Source organism: Syngnathoides biaculeatus, chromosome 9 (genome assembly GCF_019802595.1).
Source record: "Syngnathoides biaculeatus isolate LvHL_M chromosome 9, ASM1980259v1, whole genome shotgun sequence".
NCBI classification, from domain to species: domain Eukaryota; kingdom Metazoa; phylum Chordata; class Actinopteri; order Syngnathiformes; family Syngnathidae; genus Syngnathoides; species Syngnathoides biaculeatus.
Genome location: NC_084648.1, coordinates 14286032 through 14302741, shown reverse-complemented (window position 1 = coordinate 14302741; position 16710 = coordinate 14286032). Strand labels below are relative to the sequence as shown.

At 43.7% G+C, this 16710-nt stretch overlaps 1 protein-coding gene across 2 annotated transcripts in view; it reads left to right on the top strand.

Annotated features, from left to right (window-relative positions):
* Positions 1-16710, top strand: part of sdk1b (sidekick cell adhesion molecule 1b) — a 305535-nt gene that overhangs the window by 193838 nt on the left and 94987 nt on the right. For both annotated transcript variants that reach the window (XM_061829010.1, XM_061829009.1), the window contains 6 exons: positions 4513-4707; positions 6684-6800; positions 7050-7217; positions 10218-10320; positions 10428-10601; positions 15867-16003. In XM_061829010.1, coding sequence (XP_061684994.1) covers positions 4513-4707; positions 6684-6800; positions 7050-7217; positions 10218-10320; positions 10428-10601; positions 15867-16003 — 894 coding nt within the window. The remainder of the gene's footprint in view (positions 1-4512; positions 4708-6683; positions 6801-7049; positions 7218-10217; positions 10321-10427; positions 10602-15866; positions 16004-16710) is intronic.

Genomic DNA, 16710 nt, shown 5'->3' with positions numbered 1-16710 from the left:
AATTAATGTCGCATGTTTTTGGGGATGTGGGAGGAAACCGGAGTGGCCGGAGAAAACCCACGCAGGCACGGGGAGAACGTGCAAACTCCACAAAGGCGGGGCTGTGATCGAGATGACAGTGAGAACAGTGAGGCCAACGCTTTACCAGCTGATCCGCTGTACCGCCTGCTAGTTTTCCTTCCCCTGAAAAAAAACACCTGCTGTACTTCAACAAGTCCCTCATTGTATGTTTGCGTTGTTTGTGAAGACCAGAACTGCATTTAGCAGTGGGAGCAGATTAACACAGTGACACCAAAGCCCATTGTCCATGACAGCTGCTTGAAAGTGGATTACGTCAAGATGATTAAATGTGTAGGAGCGAGCATGACTTTAAAGAGGAAGAAGAAAAAAAAAAAAAATCAACATTCTCGCGTCCGTCACATTTGGCGGCGAGAGTGTGACGTTCCTCGTCGACACTGCGCCGCTCTAAAGAGGCTGAGAGCCGGAGAATACTTTTCGCATCTTTGCGGGAAGTTTGACACGTGGATTGAGGCAAAAAAAAATAATAATTGGAGTTTTCCTCACGCTCACAAATTAGTATGGAGAGCCGAGCGTAATTACGTTAGCCCGGCGCCCCTCGCGTTTGACATCGTGTCAGGTCGGTTGGATGCTCATACTGTTGATATTTGCCGCTGTATTTCATTCAGAGTGTTTTTCCAGCTGCCCCCGCCACCCAGACAGCGGCTCTAATCAATATATTATTAGCAGTCATTATTTCCGCATACATATTAATAGCCGAAGAGAGCGGGGAAACAGATTGTCGGAGCTGTGGAGGGTTGGCACAGCTTGGAGAGGTCAAATGTTTTTTTGATAATTGTGTCCCAAGGGGATACGCTTGGGCACGGAGTGTTCGCGTGTGCACAGGTCAAAGTTATAGGCGGAGCATATGCATGTATCTTTTAGTGTCAATTAAAAAAAAAAAAAAAGGACTAATTTGAACATTTATTGATATTTCTGACGGAAGATGGAACTTTAAAGTCAATCCTCCACCCCCAAAATTACCTTCAAAAGTCAGTAGCGCATTTCATAGATAGGCACAATAAAGGTTAGAGAATTATTTCACAATAAAATGAGGTATGAGTAGTTTTAGAAAAGTAGTAGTCGTAGTCATGAATAATTCTGAAAGATTTAACACTGCTGTGCGACACAATATTATTACTTAAAAAGACAAGTAAACCACGGTACTGATAAGATTACTGATCGGAATTGTTTATGAAAATAGATTAGGAAAGGGTCACCACTAAAATTTATCGCATATGCTCTAAATCAGGGCTACGTGGCCTGTTTGCGTGAAATTTCAGACTCAGTTTATAAAATATTTTTGTTTTCATTTATTGTAGTAAATAACATTACAGGTATTTTAAAATTTTAATTCACATAAGCAAGTCAGATTCAGAATTTAAAGCACAAATAATAGTAATTTGTGGACTATGGTATTTTTAGAACATACCTCGGGGGCGCCTTATATGGTCCTCGCGGGCTACCATTCGCCCACGGGCACCGCGTTGATGACCCCTGCATGTGTATTACATATAGGAATAAAGTTTTGGTGATTTTTGGAATCAATCTTGGGACTATGCATTATACTTGAGTGCGTATTATACATGAGAAATCAGAGTTAGTTGTTGCTGTAGATTTGACTGACAACTGAAGTGTGTGGTTAACAACCTTGCCAAATGATTAAAATCTCCTCCTCTCAACTATCAATCACATGCCACTACTAGCTGAAAAATAGAAGCTACTTCCTCTCTTTGCGTTTTCAACAGTTACCGTCAAACAGATCTATGTATTTTACGCGAGAGTACATGGAGAACACTCATTTTCTTTCCAGTCTATTAATCTTGCAACCCATCATCAAAGTACGCACGAAAAGAATGTAAAAAATATGCTGCATTGGGACTGTTTTGCATTTTTGCATAAAATTACCTCCCACATGCACAACAAAGGCCAAATAACGTCACAATTGCCAAGTTGCAAAAAAATACTTCAACACGAGTCAAACATGATATCACAAATACGGCCTCGATGTGGAGATGATCAAAATATACTTTGACAAAATAAAACCGAAATGCTGAAATCCATTCATCCATTGGTCGCCAGCCAATCGCAGGGCACATAGAGACAGACAACAGTCACACCTTGGGGCAATTTAGAATGTCCAATTAATGTTGCATGTTTTTGGGGATGTGGGAGGAAGCCGGAGTGCCCGGAGAAAAAACCCACGTAGGCACCGGGAGAACAAGCAAACTCCACACAGGCGGGTCCTCAGGACTGTGAGGCCAACGCTTTCCCAGCTGCACCACTGTTCCGCCCATGCTAAAATGTAATATCTATTTTTTTTTTTTTAATTATGGTGAGCAAAACTACAATTTTGACCATACTTTAGAGCCTCTACACTACAATTATGATTATTTCATAATTTGTAAATAGCGTAACGATTCAGCAGAAGAATTAAAGAGTGACTCACTCAGTGCATTCAACGTGAATAGACAAACTGAAGTACTGTTGTTAATAAAACACATCATATTACACATATTAAACAGGCATTAGGTAACTTGTCTTCCATTCCATTTCGATTTGCGCTTTGTCAAGCGAGGTCACCCAGTGGTTGGGGCTTTTCGTAACATTTTGTTCATATAAAAACCCCGAGAAATGGCCTTTATGTTCTTGGAAATCGTATTTTGGATGTGCTTAGGTTTTGTTTGTCTATGATGAGCGTTCTGAAAATGTTCGGGGGGGGTGGGGGGGTCTTTGAAACGTGACAATACATACTATGAGGCATAAGACTGAGTGAGAGACATTTGCATTTTGTCCAGGTTTTAATCTAATTTTGCATTATTGTTTGTCTGAAGACCACATTACCATGAGAACAGTTGAGTCCCGCCCGTACCACTGAGACTAGGGCAGGGGTGTTCAAACTGGGGGGATGGGGGGCATTTCATCTCCAAAAAGGTGAGGGCCAGGGGTGTCTCGATCCAATATTTGAGATCTAAAGTTGGTCGAAAATTAGCACTGAACTTTAATTAGCTTCTGATAGTGTAGCGGTACACTCGCATGACTTTGGCGCAGTGGGCGTGCGTTGAGTTCAGTTAAAACATACACACCCCTGTTAGAATGTCAGATTTTTACGATATTAAAAAAAAAAAAATGTAACCACGATAAATGTTTTGGTTGCAATCAGACCAAGGCTGAACGTGTTGCTCACAATTCCAGAATGCATATTTAGCACAAATATAGCAGTGCTTGTCTTCAAAAGAACATCATGAAACATTCTTTTGACAGCATAATGCGAAAGGACTTTTTTTTCTTCAGCGAGAACCGGCAGCTCAGTCAAGGCAGGGGAAATAATCAACAGTTCCAAATCACTGTCAACGTTAGCATAAAACCTTCAGGCTCCTGATAAAGAAAGGAAAATGAAATGTCAGGGGGGGGGGGACTGAGAAAAAGCTGAAATATATCAAGGGCCAATCAGCAACCAACCACATGATTTCAGTTCTTTCTTTTTACTCACTCTCTCAAAATTAGTACGTTTTTTTCAGTGGTCTTGGACAGATAATGAGTAGCGTTAACAGTGGTGGGGAATTTTTTTTTACATATTTTTAGATTAACGTGCATGTGAAGATTTCAGATGCAAAAGCAGCATTTTTTTGCTTCTGTGGATTCTTTAATTTATATAGAATCTACAGAAACAACAAAAATGGATGTTTCCGCTTTTGCGTCTGAACTCTTCGTGTACTGGTGGAACGGTGGAGCAGCGGAGGACCGAGGTTCGAATCCCGGCAGTTTGCATGTTCTACCCGTGCCTGTGTGGGTTTTCTCCGGGCACTCCGGTTTCCTCCCATATCCCAAAAACGTGCATTAATTGGAGACTGTAAATTGCCCATAGGTGTGATTGTGAGTTCGGGCCTCCATGTGCCCTGCGATTGGCTTGCAAGCAGTTCATGGTGTACACTCCCTCCTGCCCGATGACAGCTGGGATTGGCTCTTGCACTCCCGCGAACCTGATGAGGATAAGCGGCTTGGAAAATTGATGGATGTTCATGTACTATATTTAGTTTTCCCTCAAATGACTTGGCCCGGGCGGCACGGTGGAACAGCTGGTAAAGCGTTGGGCTCACAGTTCTGGGTTTTCTCCGGGCACTCCGGTTTCCTCCCACATCCCAAACACATGCAACATTAATTGGACGCTCTAAATTGCCCCTAGGTGTGATTGTGAGTGCGAATGGTTGTTCGTCTGTATGTGCCCTGCGATTGGCTGGCAACCAATTCAGGGTGTACCCCGCCTCCTGCCCGTTGACATCTAGGGTACGCTCCAGCACGCCCCGCGACCCTCGTGAGGATAAGCGGCAAGGAAAATGGATGGATGGATAGATGACCTGGCCCATGGGTCCATTTTAAAACTCCACCGTTAGCACTGATGTTTTCCCACCCCAGGTCGAAGCTTTTGTCCTCCCCTTTGTGTTGCCTTCCCAGGCGTGCCCCCGCCCAAGATGGAGTGGTACAAGGACGCCGTGCCTCTGTCCAAGCTGGCCAACCCTCGCTACAAGGTCACCAGTGCAGGGGGTCTGACGGTGCGCCGACTGCAGCCGGGAGACGGCGGCATATTCCAGTGCTTCGCCCGCAACGCCGGCGGAGAGGCGCAAGCCCACGCGCAGCTCCTCGTCTCCAGTGAGTCCTCCGGTGTTTGATGACTCTAATCGTGCTGTCATCTTCACCTCTCCGTCTCCATTCGCTCGCCCGCCGCCGCATCTCTCCGCCGCAGTTAACAAGGGCTCACTTTGATTCCTCGAGATTTCCAGACTGCCTGACACAATCGTAACGAGTTCTGCGAGCTCGCATTCTTTTGGACAGACCAAAAAAAAAAAAAAAAAGGAAATTGCAGCCTTTGGCCTTGAAACTCAAAATGTTTCTACGACTTAATTTCACCTCTGATCTTTTCAGTTGATGACATGTGATTTGGAAAAGCACACACCTGTCTATGTCGGCTCCCACAGTTGACAGTGCACGTCCGATACAAACCGAGCGTGAAGCCAAAGGAATTCTCTATCGTCGTATTAGAAAAAGCCGCCTCAAGGCCACGATCTGGAAAAGGGTACAAATTAAGTTCTAGTGCCTTGAACGTCTCAGTGATCACAATTCGGAACGACCAGGAAGCGTTTAGAGCTGGCCACGGATCTAAACTGAGCCCTCAAATTCCTGCGCCAGAGTGATTTTGACATCAGTCTGGCGCGACGTGACTGTTCATCTTTCAGCAGGACATGGACTCTAACCGCATAGCTAAGATATTAAAAGAAATATAATAATACTATATGACAGGCGACACGGTGGCTCAGCTGGTAAAGCGTTGGCCTCACAGTTCTGAGGTCCTGTATTCAATCCCAGACACGCCTGTGTGGAGTCTGCATGTTCTCCCCGTGCCTGCGTGGGTTTTCTCCGGGCACTCCGGTTTCCTCCCACATCCCAAAAACATGCAACATTAATTGGACATTCTAAATTGCCCCAAGGTGTGATTGTGAGTGCGTCTCGATGTGGCCTGCGATTGGCTGCCAACCAGTTCAGGGTGTACCCCGCCTCCTGCCTGTTGACAGCTGGGATAGGCTCCAGCACTCCCCGCGACCCTCGTGAGGATAAGCAGTGAAGAAAATGGATAGATATTTTTTTTTTAAATATGAAGAAGAGTGAAAGAAAAATAGACATTACTTTATGAGAACGCAGCCTTGAATCTGTAAAACTAGCTGTCGGAATCATTCACTCAAAATTTTATTCTTAAAATATTACAATTTAACTGTAAAAAACATTCCCTTTTATCATCATATTTTCCCCTACATTCCAATTTCATTCTCAGTGTTATTATAATTCAACGACGATAATGATTCAATTTCTCTCCGAATATTGTCAGTTTCTCGGACAACTTTTGTACCAGCTTCATTCTCATGAGATTGTGACTTGATTCTTCTCTTTTCCTTTTCAGCCTTTGCGCTAATATTCCTTTGTACTGCCGACATATTGCATGTCTTACATTTCACGATTAGTGTGTATTTATGGATGGATGGATGGATGGATGGATGGATGGATGGATGGATGTGTAATAACAAAAATAAAAATGCGACCGGATGCACGCGTTATTGTGGAGATGACTACACGTGTGGATCGCACAGACTGTATGATAAGATGAAAGAAAAATGTAAAGAAGGACAGGGGATGATGTTCGTGTAATATTTGCTTGAGGTATGTTCGCATATTTTTAATACAATACAGCTAGCAAGCAGGCAGCGAAACGTTACATAGCCTAGCAAGCTAGCGCCAGCGCTCACGGCCCAAAGAATACTCAATTGCATTTCCCCCCCCAAAATTTTCATGTTGATATGTTGTGTGTGTGTGTGTGTGTATAATCTTGGGAGCGATCAATTTTGAAAGAAGGTCATAAAATAAAATGGGGAAATAGCGAGGCGCCGTGATCGAAGACTTTCCGAATGCACTTTACATTCTTGCGCTTGTCGCTGTGTTGTCGTCGCTCCCCGTGGACTGTCATAAATGTTTGAGAGTCATTCACCATCAATTCCCCGATCGCTCCACTCTGCAACATCATCACTCCGCAACTTATTTGCTCCCCAACATCTCCTTTCTCTCTGGCTGTGTTTCAGATGCGCCTCCCACCTTCACCGCGCGCCCATCCGACAAAACCGTAACTGAAGGCAACGCCGCTTTGTTTCTTTGCCAGACGAGCGGCGCCCCAAAGCCTGCCGTCACTTGGAAGAAAGGTAACATGGATGTAAAGCTACACTTGCAGATTGGGTGTGAAATCCAAGTACGCGAAGTGCTCTTTTGTAGCCGCCACACACTGAGGGACTTGGCCAAAGTCTACTGAACTCAATTGCTGAAAAACATTTAATCGAAGAACACGGCAAACTCTGCAGTAGTTCAATCAGACCGGGTGATGCGGCCGGACCTTCACCTCACCTCATAAATTAGCGGAGGCTAATTTAAGCGTCTCCCTCTCTGTGTCGCAGGATCGCAGGTGTTAGCAAGCGGTTCCGTGCAGGTTCCCAGGTTCGCTCTCTTGCAGTCGGGAAGCCTGCAGGTCCACCCGGTCAGCTTCCAAGATTCGGGAGACTACACCTGCATCGCTTCCAACTCGGAGAGGACCATCAACGCCACGGCAACGCTCACTGTCTGGAGTACGTAGGACAGGAAACAGTTTTTTTTTCCCAAAGGTTTTCATGGGGGCTCATGGCAATTTTGTCCACTGAAAGTTTTAGTACCACTCAGACTATACTAGACTGGAATCCCCTTGGACTATGATGTTCGCAGATGATGTTGTGATCTGCAGTGAAAGCCGGGAGCAGGTGGAAGAACAATTAGAAAGATGCACTGAAAAGGAGAGGAATGACGATTCGCCGAAGTCTTCTTTTTCTTTCGGCTTCTCTCGTCTTTTTCCATCGAAGCCTATCTCGTGCATCCTCCTCTCCCACACCAAGTGCCCTCATCTCCTCCCTCACCACATCCATCAACCTTTTTTTTTTTGGTCTTCCTCTCGCTCTTTTGCATTGCAGCTCCATCCTCAGCACCCTGCTACCCACATACACAATACACACTCTCTCGCCTCTGGACATGTCCAAACCATCCAAGTCTGCATACCCGAACCTTGTCTTGACAAAAGCGGAGGAACTCTCTGAAATTGAAACTATTCCTGTTTGAGTGTCTGGTTGTGGTGGTGGTGGGGGAGTGGAAGCATCACGGCAGAGTAGGCTGAACAAAAATTGTCTGGAAGACACTTTTACCAAAAGAAAAACATTGGAATATTCCAATTTACAAACTGGAAAAACATTTACAAATATAATCAGTCAAATGGACTGGGATGGGTAAACCGCAAAACATTGTTGTATAATTTATTTCAGATTTTCTCTTATCTACAGGGCCTCAAAATTATACTTACAAGCTCAAATAGTTTAGTATTTGTGTATGAGCCCACCAATTGCGATGAATTCTGATTTGCATACAGTAAGTGTTTTCCTGATTCATGCTCTATTGATAAACTGAAGGCGGGTGGCAATAGTTCCTTCAACGGGCCTCAAGAAAGTCAGCTCTCGTAAATGGAAGTAAAATTGTTTTTGTATGAAAAACTTTGAGGGGCGTGACGTCCTTGGCGGAGCAGCAACTACATGAAATCCTTCAATATTATTTCCCCAACAGACACGGAACACTAATTAAGCCGTAGCTGTCGGGTGGCATTACTTCAGCATAGCAAACAGCCGCGCGATTGGCGATCGATGTCTCGGGCAGATGCGGCGGCGAATAAATCATGTGATTGGCCGGGCAGGAGGACGAGTGAGTGGCCGCTAAACGTATCGATCGGGCTCGTTTTTACATTTATTCCGCCAGCTTCACATTAAATAGTGGTGGATTCGATTAGGGCCGTGGCCTGCGGGATGCTCGCCGTCAGTGCTTCTTTGCCGGACGATTCATCTAAATCACTTGGCGTCCACGGTGAATGAGCCAGTGACGTCCTCGCAGACGCCCTCGTTCGTGTGCATTTTTTTTATTCACTTTTCATGAGCGGAATTGAATTCGATGTGCTCAGCACTTTTGTGACGACGACAAGCACGGGGGTGTCTGTTTGGAACAGATAAAGCATGTCCTTGTACCGTTTTGCTCCACTGGTTCCTGGCTCCAATGGTAACTAATTGATTTTTCACCAGTCAGGAGCAGTCTTGCGTACACATTTGGAAAAAGACAGCATCATGTTTAACAAATGTAATTCAAGCCTCGGATATTTGCCATTTTTCTGTTTGTGTTTGTGTGCTCATCCGGTATTCCATATAATGCTAAAAAGCTGAGGTTCTGAAACTTTGCAATCAAGAACCACCTAAAAAAAAAAACATGCTTAGCCCTCTAAGTATGACTGATAACCTTATCAGATGTTTTTCTTTTCCCAAAAAGTACATTTAATTTTGTTGTAAACCATTCTCATGTTATGAAGAATTTTGTCACAAAAACAAAAGGAATTACCGTATTTTCCACAGTATAAGGCGCACCTACAAGCCTTTAATTTTCTTAAAAGCCGACGGTGCGCCTTATATATGGATCGATATTGAGCCTTGAGTCCAGCTCCATCTAATGGATGCGTAACGTAACCCCAGCTTTATAATAACCGAACCGGTGAGCCTTATATATGAAAAAAAGATTTGAAATAGGCAATTCATTGAAGGTGCGCCTTATGTGTAAACATGTTTTGAAATAGGCCATTCGTTGAAGGTGCGCCTTATATTGCGGTGCGCCTTATAATATGGTGCGCCTAATATATGAAAAAAAAGCTTTAAAATGGGCCTTTCATTGAAGGTGTGCCTTATAATGTGATGAACCTCGTGTATGAAATAAGTTTTAAAATGGGCCGTTCATTGAAGGTGCGCCTTATAATGCGGTACGCCTCATATGTGAAATTTTTTTGAAATTGGCCATTCGTCGAAGGTGCGCCTTATATTGAGGTATGCCTTATATGTGAAAACAAAGTTTTAAAATAGGCCATTCATTGAAGGTGCGCGTTATATTGCGGTGCGCCTTAAAGATGAATAAAAGTTTTCAAATAGGCCATTCATTGAAGATGCACCTTATTCCGCTGCGCTTTATTAGTGCAGAAAATATGGCACTTTAATCATGCTTCAACTAAAATGTATCAGACATGAAACTTAATGGAAAATTGTACCTAAACAAAAAGCACTGTGTATTGTATTTTAGCATAACAGAACTAGCTTCAGATATGCACCATATGAGCTCCAATAGCTTTCTGTAACCTGATCACGTTTTTGCCATCTTTCCATTTTTTTCATGACGTTTGTGGTCCTTTATTTTTTTCAAACATTTTTTCATGTGTCATTTTTTTTTGTATTGGACTAAAAGTGTGGGCAGTGCATTTTAATTCAGTAATTATTGCAATTTTTAAAATTTCCTGTATTTAATGGTGTATCAGAGTTCAAACTGTGCATAAAACTGCATAAAATAATATTAAATGTCCTTTTTTTTTTCCAAAATAAACAATTTTTTTGGAGGAACATTTAGACCCAGACTGTTAACTGGTTTTAATGTTAGTTATAACGGTAGTACTGTGTGTAAAAAGCTCGAGGACTACTGTATTCGAGTCTTGTTTTACTCCCATGTCTAATCGCGATGTTATTTTCCAGGTCGCACCGTCATCTCTGTGCCCCCATCCGACCTGCGTGTCATCAAAGGCACCACGGCTTTTTTGGCCTGCAACGCTACCCATGACCCCAGAGTCGATGTCAGGTACCAGCTGAGAGTGGAGGATTATTTAGTTTAATGAGCGTAGTCTCTTTTATATTAAAAAAAAAAAAAAAAGCGCGAGCATGTGTGAAACCTCTCCCCCGTTTCAGTTTCAAGTGGGATCGAGGCGGCCTGCCCGTCCTGACCATCGGCGGGGGGCGCGTCTCCGTGCGCCGGGGCTCCCTCACCATCGCCCAGACGTGGTCGGGTGACATCGGAGATTACACCTGCACCGTCACCTCGAAGGCCGGCAACGATTCCCGCTCGGCACGTCTGGAAGTCATGTGAGTTCAAGACGCTCGTCCGGACAGTGATGACTGCCCCAACCGAATTCTGCGCTACAATTTTAATTAATTAATTAAATAGTTAAAAAGAAGGCTTGTGTTACAAACAGCATTGAGAGGAAAACAGCGTTTTATTACTTTGGATGATGAAAATGCGGCAATAGGGGTTAGGTTTAGTGGAACAGTGGACCGGCTCGTGGTGAAGAAGCAGCTGAGATAATACACGAAGCTCTCGACTTACCAGAACAGAACGTAGTTCCAACCCCCCACCTATGCTCACAAGTTGTGGGTAGTGAGTGAAAGAAAATATTGTGGTTATAAGCGCCCCAAAAGAGATGAGGTGGTTAAGCCATCTTGTTAGGATCCCTCCAGGAAAACCTCCCGAGTGAGGGGGTTTCAGGCACGTCCCACCTGGGGGAGGCCCCGGGGACGACCCAGGACACATTTGAGAGACTGTGTCTGGGTTCTGGTTCTCCCCGGAAGTGGTGAGGGAGAAGGAAGTCGGGACTGCCCTGCTTAAGGTGCTGCCCCCGCAATCTGACCCCTGAAGAAGATGGATGGATGGATGGATGGATGGATGGATGGATGGATCCTCCACCCGCATTTGATGGCCTCAGGGAAAAAAGCTCATCTGTCGTGGGCCCGATTGAGGATCATTTCCTAACCTAACCACATAATATACAGGCTTTGTACGGGTCGGGGAATTTCTGGAATATCATGGAAAGAAACGTTGCCTTTTCCAGGTCTTGGAAACTCCGGTGAATAAAAAATAGTTGGCTAGGGTCAGGGAATGTCGTGGGACTTTCAGTCACTATGACTTGACTGGCGCGACCGCACTCGCAAATCTGCACAGTCGAGCTCGAAAAATCACACTCGTAAAATTTGTTACGAGTTGAAATACATAGACATTCTCAGCGCACATGAAAACCAATCCAGCGCGGTGAACCACAGACTGACTTTTTTTTGTTTCAACATGGACGCACACAGTCTCCTGATAGTTTACCTGACCTCAACCACCTTTGGCTCTTAAAGCGGTACACTCATAATTACAAACACCGTCCACCCACGCAGTCTGGGCAACGTAGAGCAAAGAGTTAGACATGCTGCCTGTGTTTACGCTCGACAATAATGGTAGAAGTAAAATTTAAAAAAAAAAATGCTGTTGCTTTCATGAATTTCGGGTTATGTGAATAATAGAAGAAAAAGTGGTGTAACTGGATGAGATTTTCTCTTTTTTAAGTAAAAGAGGTCTGGTCTGAAGCCAAAGTAAAAAGTACAGGATGAGATGGTGTATAAGGTTAAAATTCCACCTTGGCACAGCCTGATCGAGGATGAAATCACAGACAATACAGTGCATAAATAGCTAATTCTGTATTTTAAATCTTGGCAACATAACATTGACCTTAGATGAAAATATTTGTTCAACATTTAATTATAGTTTATATTTTTAATAACCATAAATTTCACATTATTTCATTATGATGCGCCTATTACATTGATAAGCTTTGGCACTTATTATTTAAGTGAAAACACGCGATCATATAGCTGAAATATTGCTGTCTACCGCAATTAGTCAATCCAATATTAGTCATGGAATTTTGCATTTAATACTTGGAAAGTCATGGAAAATTCAAGGAATTTTGATTCTCTGGAAGTGTATGAACCCTGAATATAAGATGCCACACTATGTGTGTTTATTTGTGTTTTCGTTCTTTAGTAGTGTATTAGTATGTTTATTTTTTTTTTTATTGTTCATTTATTAGTAGTGTTTCTATGTAGATGTGCACCCACACTAATTGAGGCACCCCATCTGTTATAATGCGGTAACAACACTTTTTTTTTGTATTTGCTTTCCGTTGGACATTCACCATGTGCTAAAGCAAGAATAAGCTACGATCAAATAAGCATATGGCTTCTTTTTTTTTCCCCCTACTAATAATACTCATTTATTACATGAGCTAATGTTTACCACAGTGGCCTTAATAGTTATGCCGTTCGGCATTTGAGTCTCTGACTTCCTTCTCTGGTCCCAAAACATTGTTGGTTTAATTGAAACTTCAAAGTCTCCCCAGAAGCAACACACAAATCATCTAACACTGGGTCAAACATACATAAAAAGGGGTTATCTTGTTGAATTTGTCATCTGTGTTAATATTTGCTTCGTGTGCAAATATGTAGCAAAGTATGCGTCACCCCCCCAACTCGTCACCAATATTAAATCATGCCGCATGCATATTTCTCCCACCACACCTCATTAAAGCCACCGTGAGAAAACGCTTGCAGGTAGGCGCCATTATATATTAATAATCATCTTGTATGATGTATTTATAAACGATACTTATGCTGTATTAATACAATCGCGAGGCAGAGGGCGGGAACCCGGGGGTCCGCGGGCTTCGGAAACGATAGCGAGCGGAGAGGTTACGCATCAGGCGGAGTGTCTCCGTGTTTATGCCTATGGAAAAAACACAGACGGTCAATTAGGGATTTGGCGCGTGCGCGAGAGTGACATTCTCGTTAGCTCGCTATCATCGGGTCACGGAGGCTAACAGACGCTGGCGGCTGAGGAGACAGACTAATTACCAGCAGGTTATTGGTGCAACTCTCACAAGGCCCATCCATGTGTTCGTCACTCCCGGGGTGTGTGTGTGGCCTCTGCAGAGGTACCCGCTCCGACATTTTCGATGCTCATCCATTAATTAATGCCGTCATGTCAGCTCTGAGAAGAAAACATCAATCTCATTTCCCCTCGTCCTTCTTTTTCTTCCCCGGATCCACTCGGAGCATCGCCACCTTTTAACATCACCTTCATCCGTCTGCCATCATCATCTTCGCACCGAATCGAGTATCAAAACATGTATTGACTCGTAAGAGGCAGGTTCATATCTTTGTGATGTCGAGAAGGTCACGTCGGGGGCACGACGGGAAACCGCGACCATCGATCTATCAGTTTCCGACAGCGCTTTTCCTCATTAAGGTCACAGTGACTCACGCGGATCTTCATCAAACCTACAAATCCATGTTTTTGGAATGTGGAGTACCTGGTCGAGAAAAAAAACCACAACAGGTGAAGAGAGATTTGAACCCCAAACTGTGTGGCAGACGATCCTCCAATATTCCACCGTTTTCACGTTTGTTAATTGACTGTTGTCCCATTTCATGTCCCAACTTGCTTTAACTACCCGTGAGGATTTGCTGTTTCACATTTATGAGTCATCCGAGCAGATCAGACGGGAAAAGTCACTCTTAAACTTCCAATCCCAAAGGATAACCGCTTAGGATAAGCTTTCCCGAAAAATTTGAAAATGGGGCCTTTGATCGCAGAGGGAGGGAAAATGCTTAAATCCGCCCCGATTGTTGTTGTGTTGTGTACTCCTCTTTGTAAAAATCCTGCGTCCACAGTTACAGTATATTTGAGACAAAACGTGTTTTGATATAAAGATTATTCTTGAGACCACATTTCTTCTTTAGAATACGATGTTGTAACCCCACTTTTTTTGCAGTAGATTTGGGCTCAATTAAACATCTCCTAATGTCCAGTGAAGAAAATAAGTATTTGAACACCCTGCTATATTGCAAGTTCTCCCACTTAAAAATCATGGAGGGGTCTGAAATTTTCATGTCCACCCTGAGAGAGAAGAAAAATCCAGAAATCACAATGTATGATTTTTATAACGATTTATTTGTGTGATTCAGCTGCAAATAAGTCATCATTTGGATGATACAGAGGAGTCATGGGAGAAAGTTTTGTGGTCAGATGAGACCAAAATGGAACTTTTTGGTCATAATTCCACTAACCGTGTTTGGAGGAAGACGAATGATGAGTTCCATCCCAAGAACACCGTCCCAACTGTGAAGCATGGGGGTGGTAGCATCATGCTTTGGGGCTGTTATTCTACACGTAAGACAGGATGACTGCACTGTATTAAGGAGAGGATGACCATGGCCATGTATTGTGAGATTTTGGGGAACAACCTCTTTCCCTCAGTTGGGTCGTGGCTGGGTCTTTCAACATGACAATGACCCGAAGCACAAAGCCAGTAAAACCAAGGAGTGGCTCCGTAAGAAGCATATCAAGGTTCTGGCGTGGTCTAGCCAGTCTCCAGACCAAAACCCAATAGAAAATCTTTGGAGGGAGCTGAAACTCCATGTTTCTCAGCGACAGCCCAGAAACCCGTCCGATCCAGAGAAGATCTGTGTGGAGGAGTGGGCCAAAATCCCTCCTGCAGTGTGTGCAAACCTGGGAACAACTACAGGAAACGTTTGACCTCTGTAGGTGCAAACAAAGGCTACTGTACCAAATATTAACATTGGTTTTCTCAGCTGTTTATAGATAATCTCTTTCACAGTGGAGATGCACCTACGATGAAAATTTCAGACCCCTCCATGATTTCTAAGTGGGAGAACTTATTTATTTTCTTCACTGTATCTGTTTCTGTTACAGTAACTCATAAAATTGAGTACATCATTCACAATTTTGTAAATATGTATTTTCACAGGACTACACGAAAGAAATCATACTTTGCTCCAAGGTGAAGTAGCAAGTGTGAACCACGTAGTGATTTAAACACAGAAGGTCATCAAAGTTCTTGTTTGTATTCAGTTTAAGGCTCCTATGTGTTGAGTGCTGACCTGCGTTCAATGCAGCATGCACAGTATCTCATAGAATTGAGAACACTTTTCACATTTTTCTAAATATGTCTTTTCACAATACAACACGAAAGTGATCACACTTTGCTACGAGGTGAAGGAGCAAGTGTATGGCTTGTATAACATAGTATAGCGTCCTCTCAAAATAACACAGGGGCTTTAATGTCTGTTTAACGGCTGGCAACAAAAGTGAGCACCTCCCAAAATGGAAATATGTTCAAATTGGAACAAATTTGCCATTTTCACTCATTGGTGTTACGTGAATCGTTGCTCAATCTCATGTTGTACTCCTCTAATGCGTTGCATGTCAAGGCATAGGCAGAATAGTTTACAGAACCCGATTTGCACATTTACACCTCGCTGTTTGCTCACTTTTGTTGCTTCTCTTTTGTATATTAATGGCGTTGTGTTGAATCATTTGGAGGGGACAGCAAATTGACGGTCGTACAATCAGCACACTGACTTGCTTTACATTGTAGCAAAGTATAAATCATTCCGTGTTGTCACTGTGAGGGGTGTACTCACTTTTGCTATCTACGCGGTCAATGTCAACCATTCTCTGTGTAAAAGTGTGCAGCCATAGTATTTTTTTTTTCTTCTCTGTTTGGTCCACAGCGAGCTGCCGCACTCTCCCCGCTCCCTGGCGGCGCGCCTCAACGATTCCGACTCGCGCTCGGTGCTGCTCTCCTGGCTGCGTCCGTTCGACGGCAATTCTCCGCTCCTCTACTATCTGCTGGAGCTCTCGGAGAACAGTACGTATACGTGTGCGGGGATGGACGGTGGAGGTGGGAGGTGGGAGGGGGGTGGGGTTGGCGGGTAATTTATAGCCCCCATAGCGGCCAACACCTGTTCGCTCGCTGTCTAGCGAGCACTGACGTGTGCTCATTTATAAGGCAGACATATGGGCAGTAGTGTTGCTGCGTAGATGTACGTCCAGGTTCTCTATAAATAAAATCTCATGCTCCTCTTCTTGCCTGGCTCACTTTCTCGCTCTCTCTCTAGCTCTCTCTTTCTTTCTTTCCCCTCCTCTGTCAGCGCAGATGTTTGCAGCAGCAGGCTGCGTCCCTTTCAGATGGCACTCAGAGGGGAGAGAGGGATTGAGGAAAAGAATGACAAGATGGCTACACTGACTTCCTCTCTCCTTATGTTATGTGCAGAGACAAGCGCGTTGCACCCAACTTCTAACAAAGTTCAACGCTTAAACTAAGTCCTCAAAGCTCCACTGTCATGGCTATAAACATTATAAAATAGATATTGTAATGAAAAATACATATAACATTATTCACTTCAATGTCGAAACTAAAAAACAAATATGACGTAGCGCGTGTCATCCATGCGCAAAGTTGCACAAGTCTCATTCGACATCCAAGTGGGCGCCATATTGCCTGCAAAGTCATCAGCAGATGTTACAACAAGACATTCGGCATTGAAAAGACGTAGTGGCAACTTGCTATGGAAC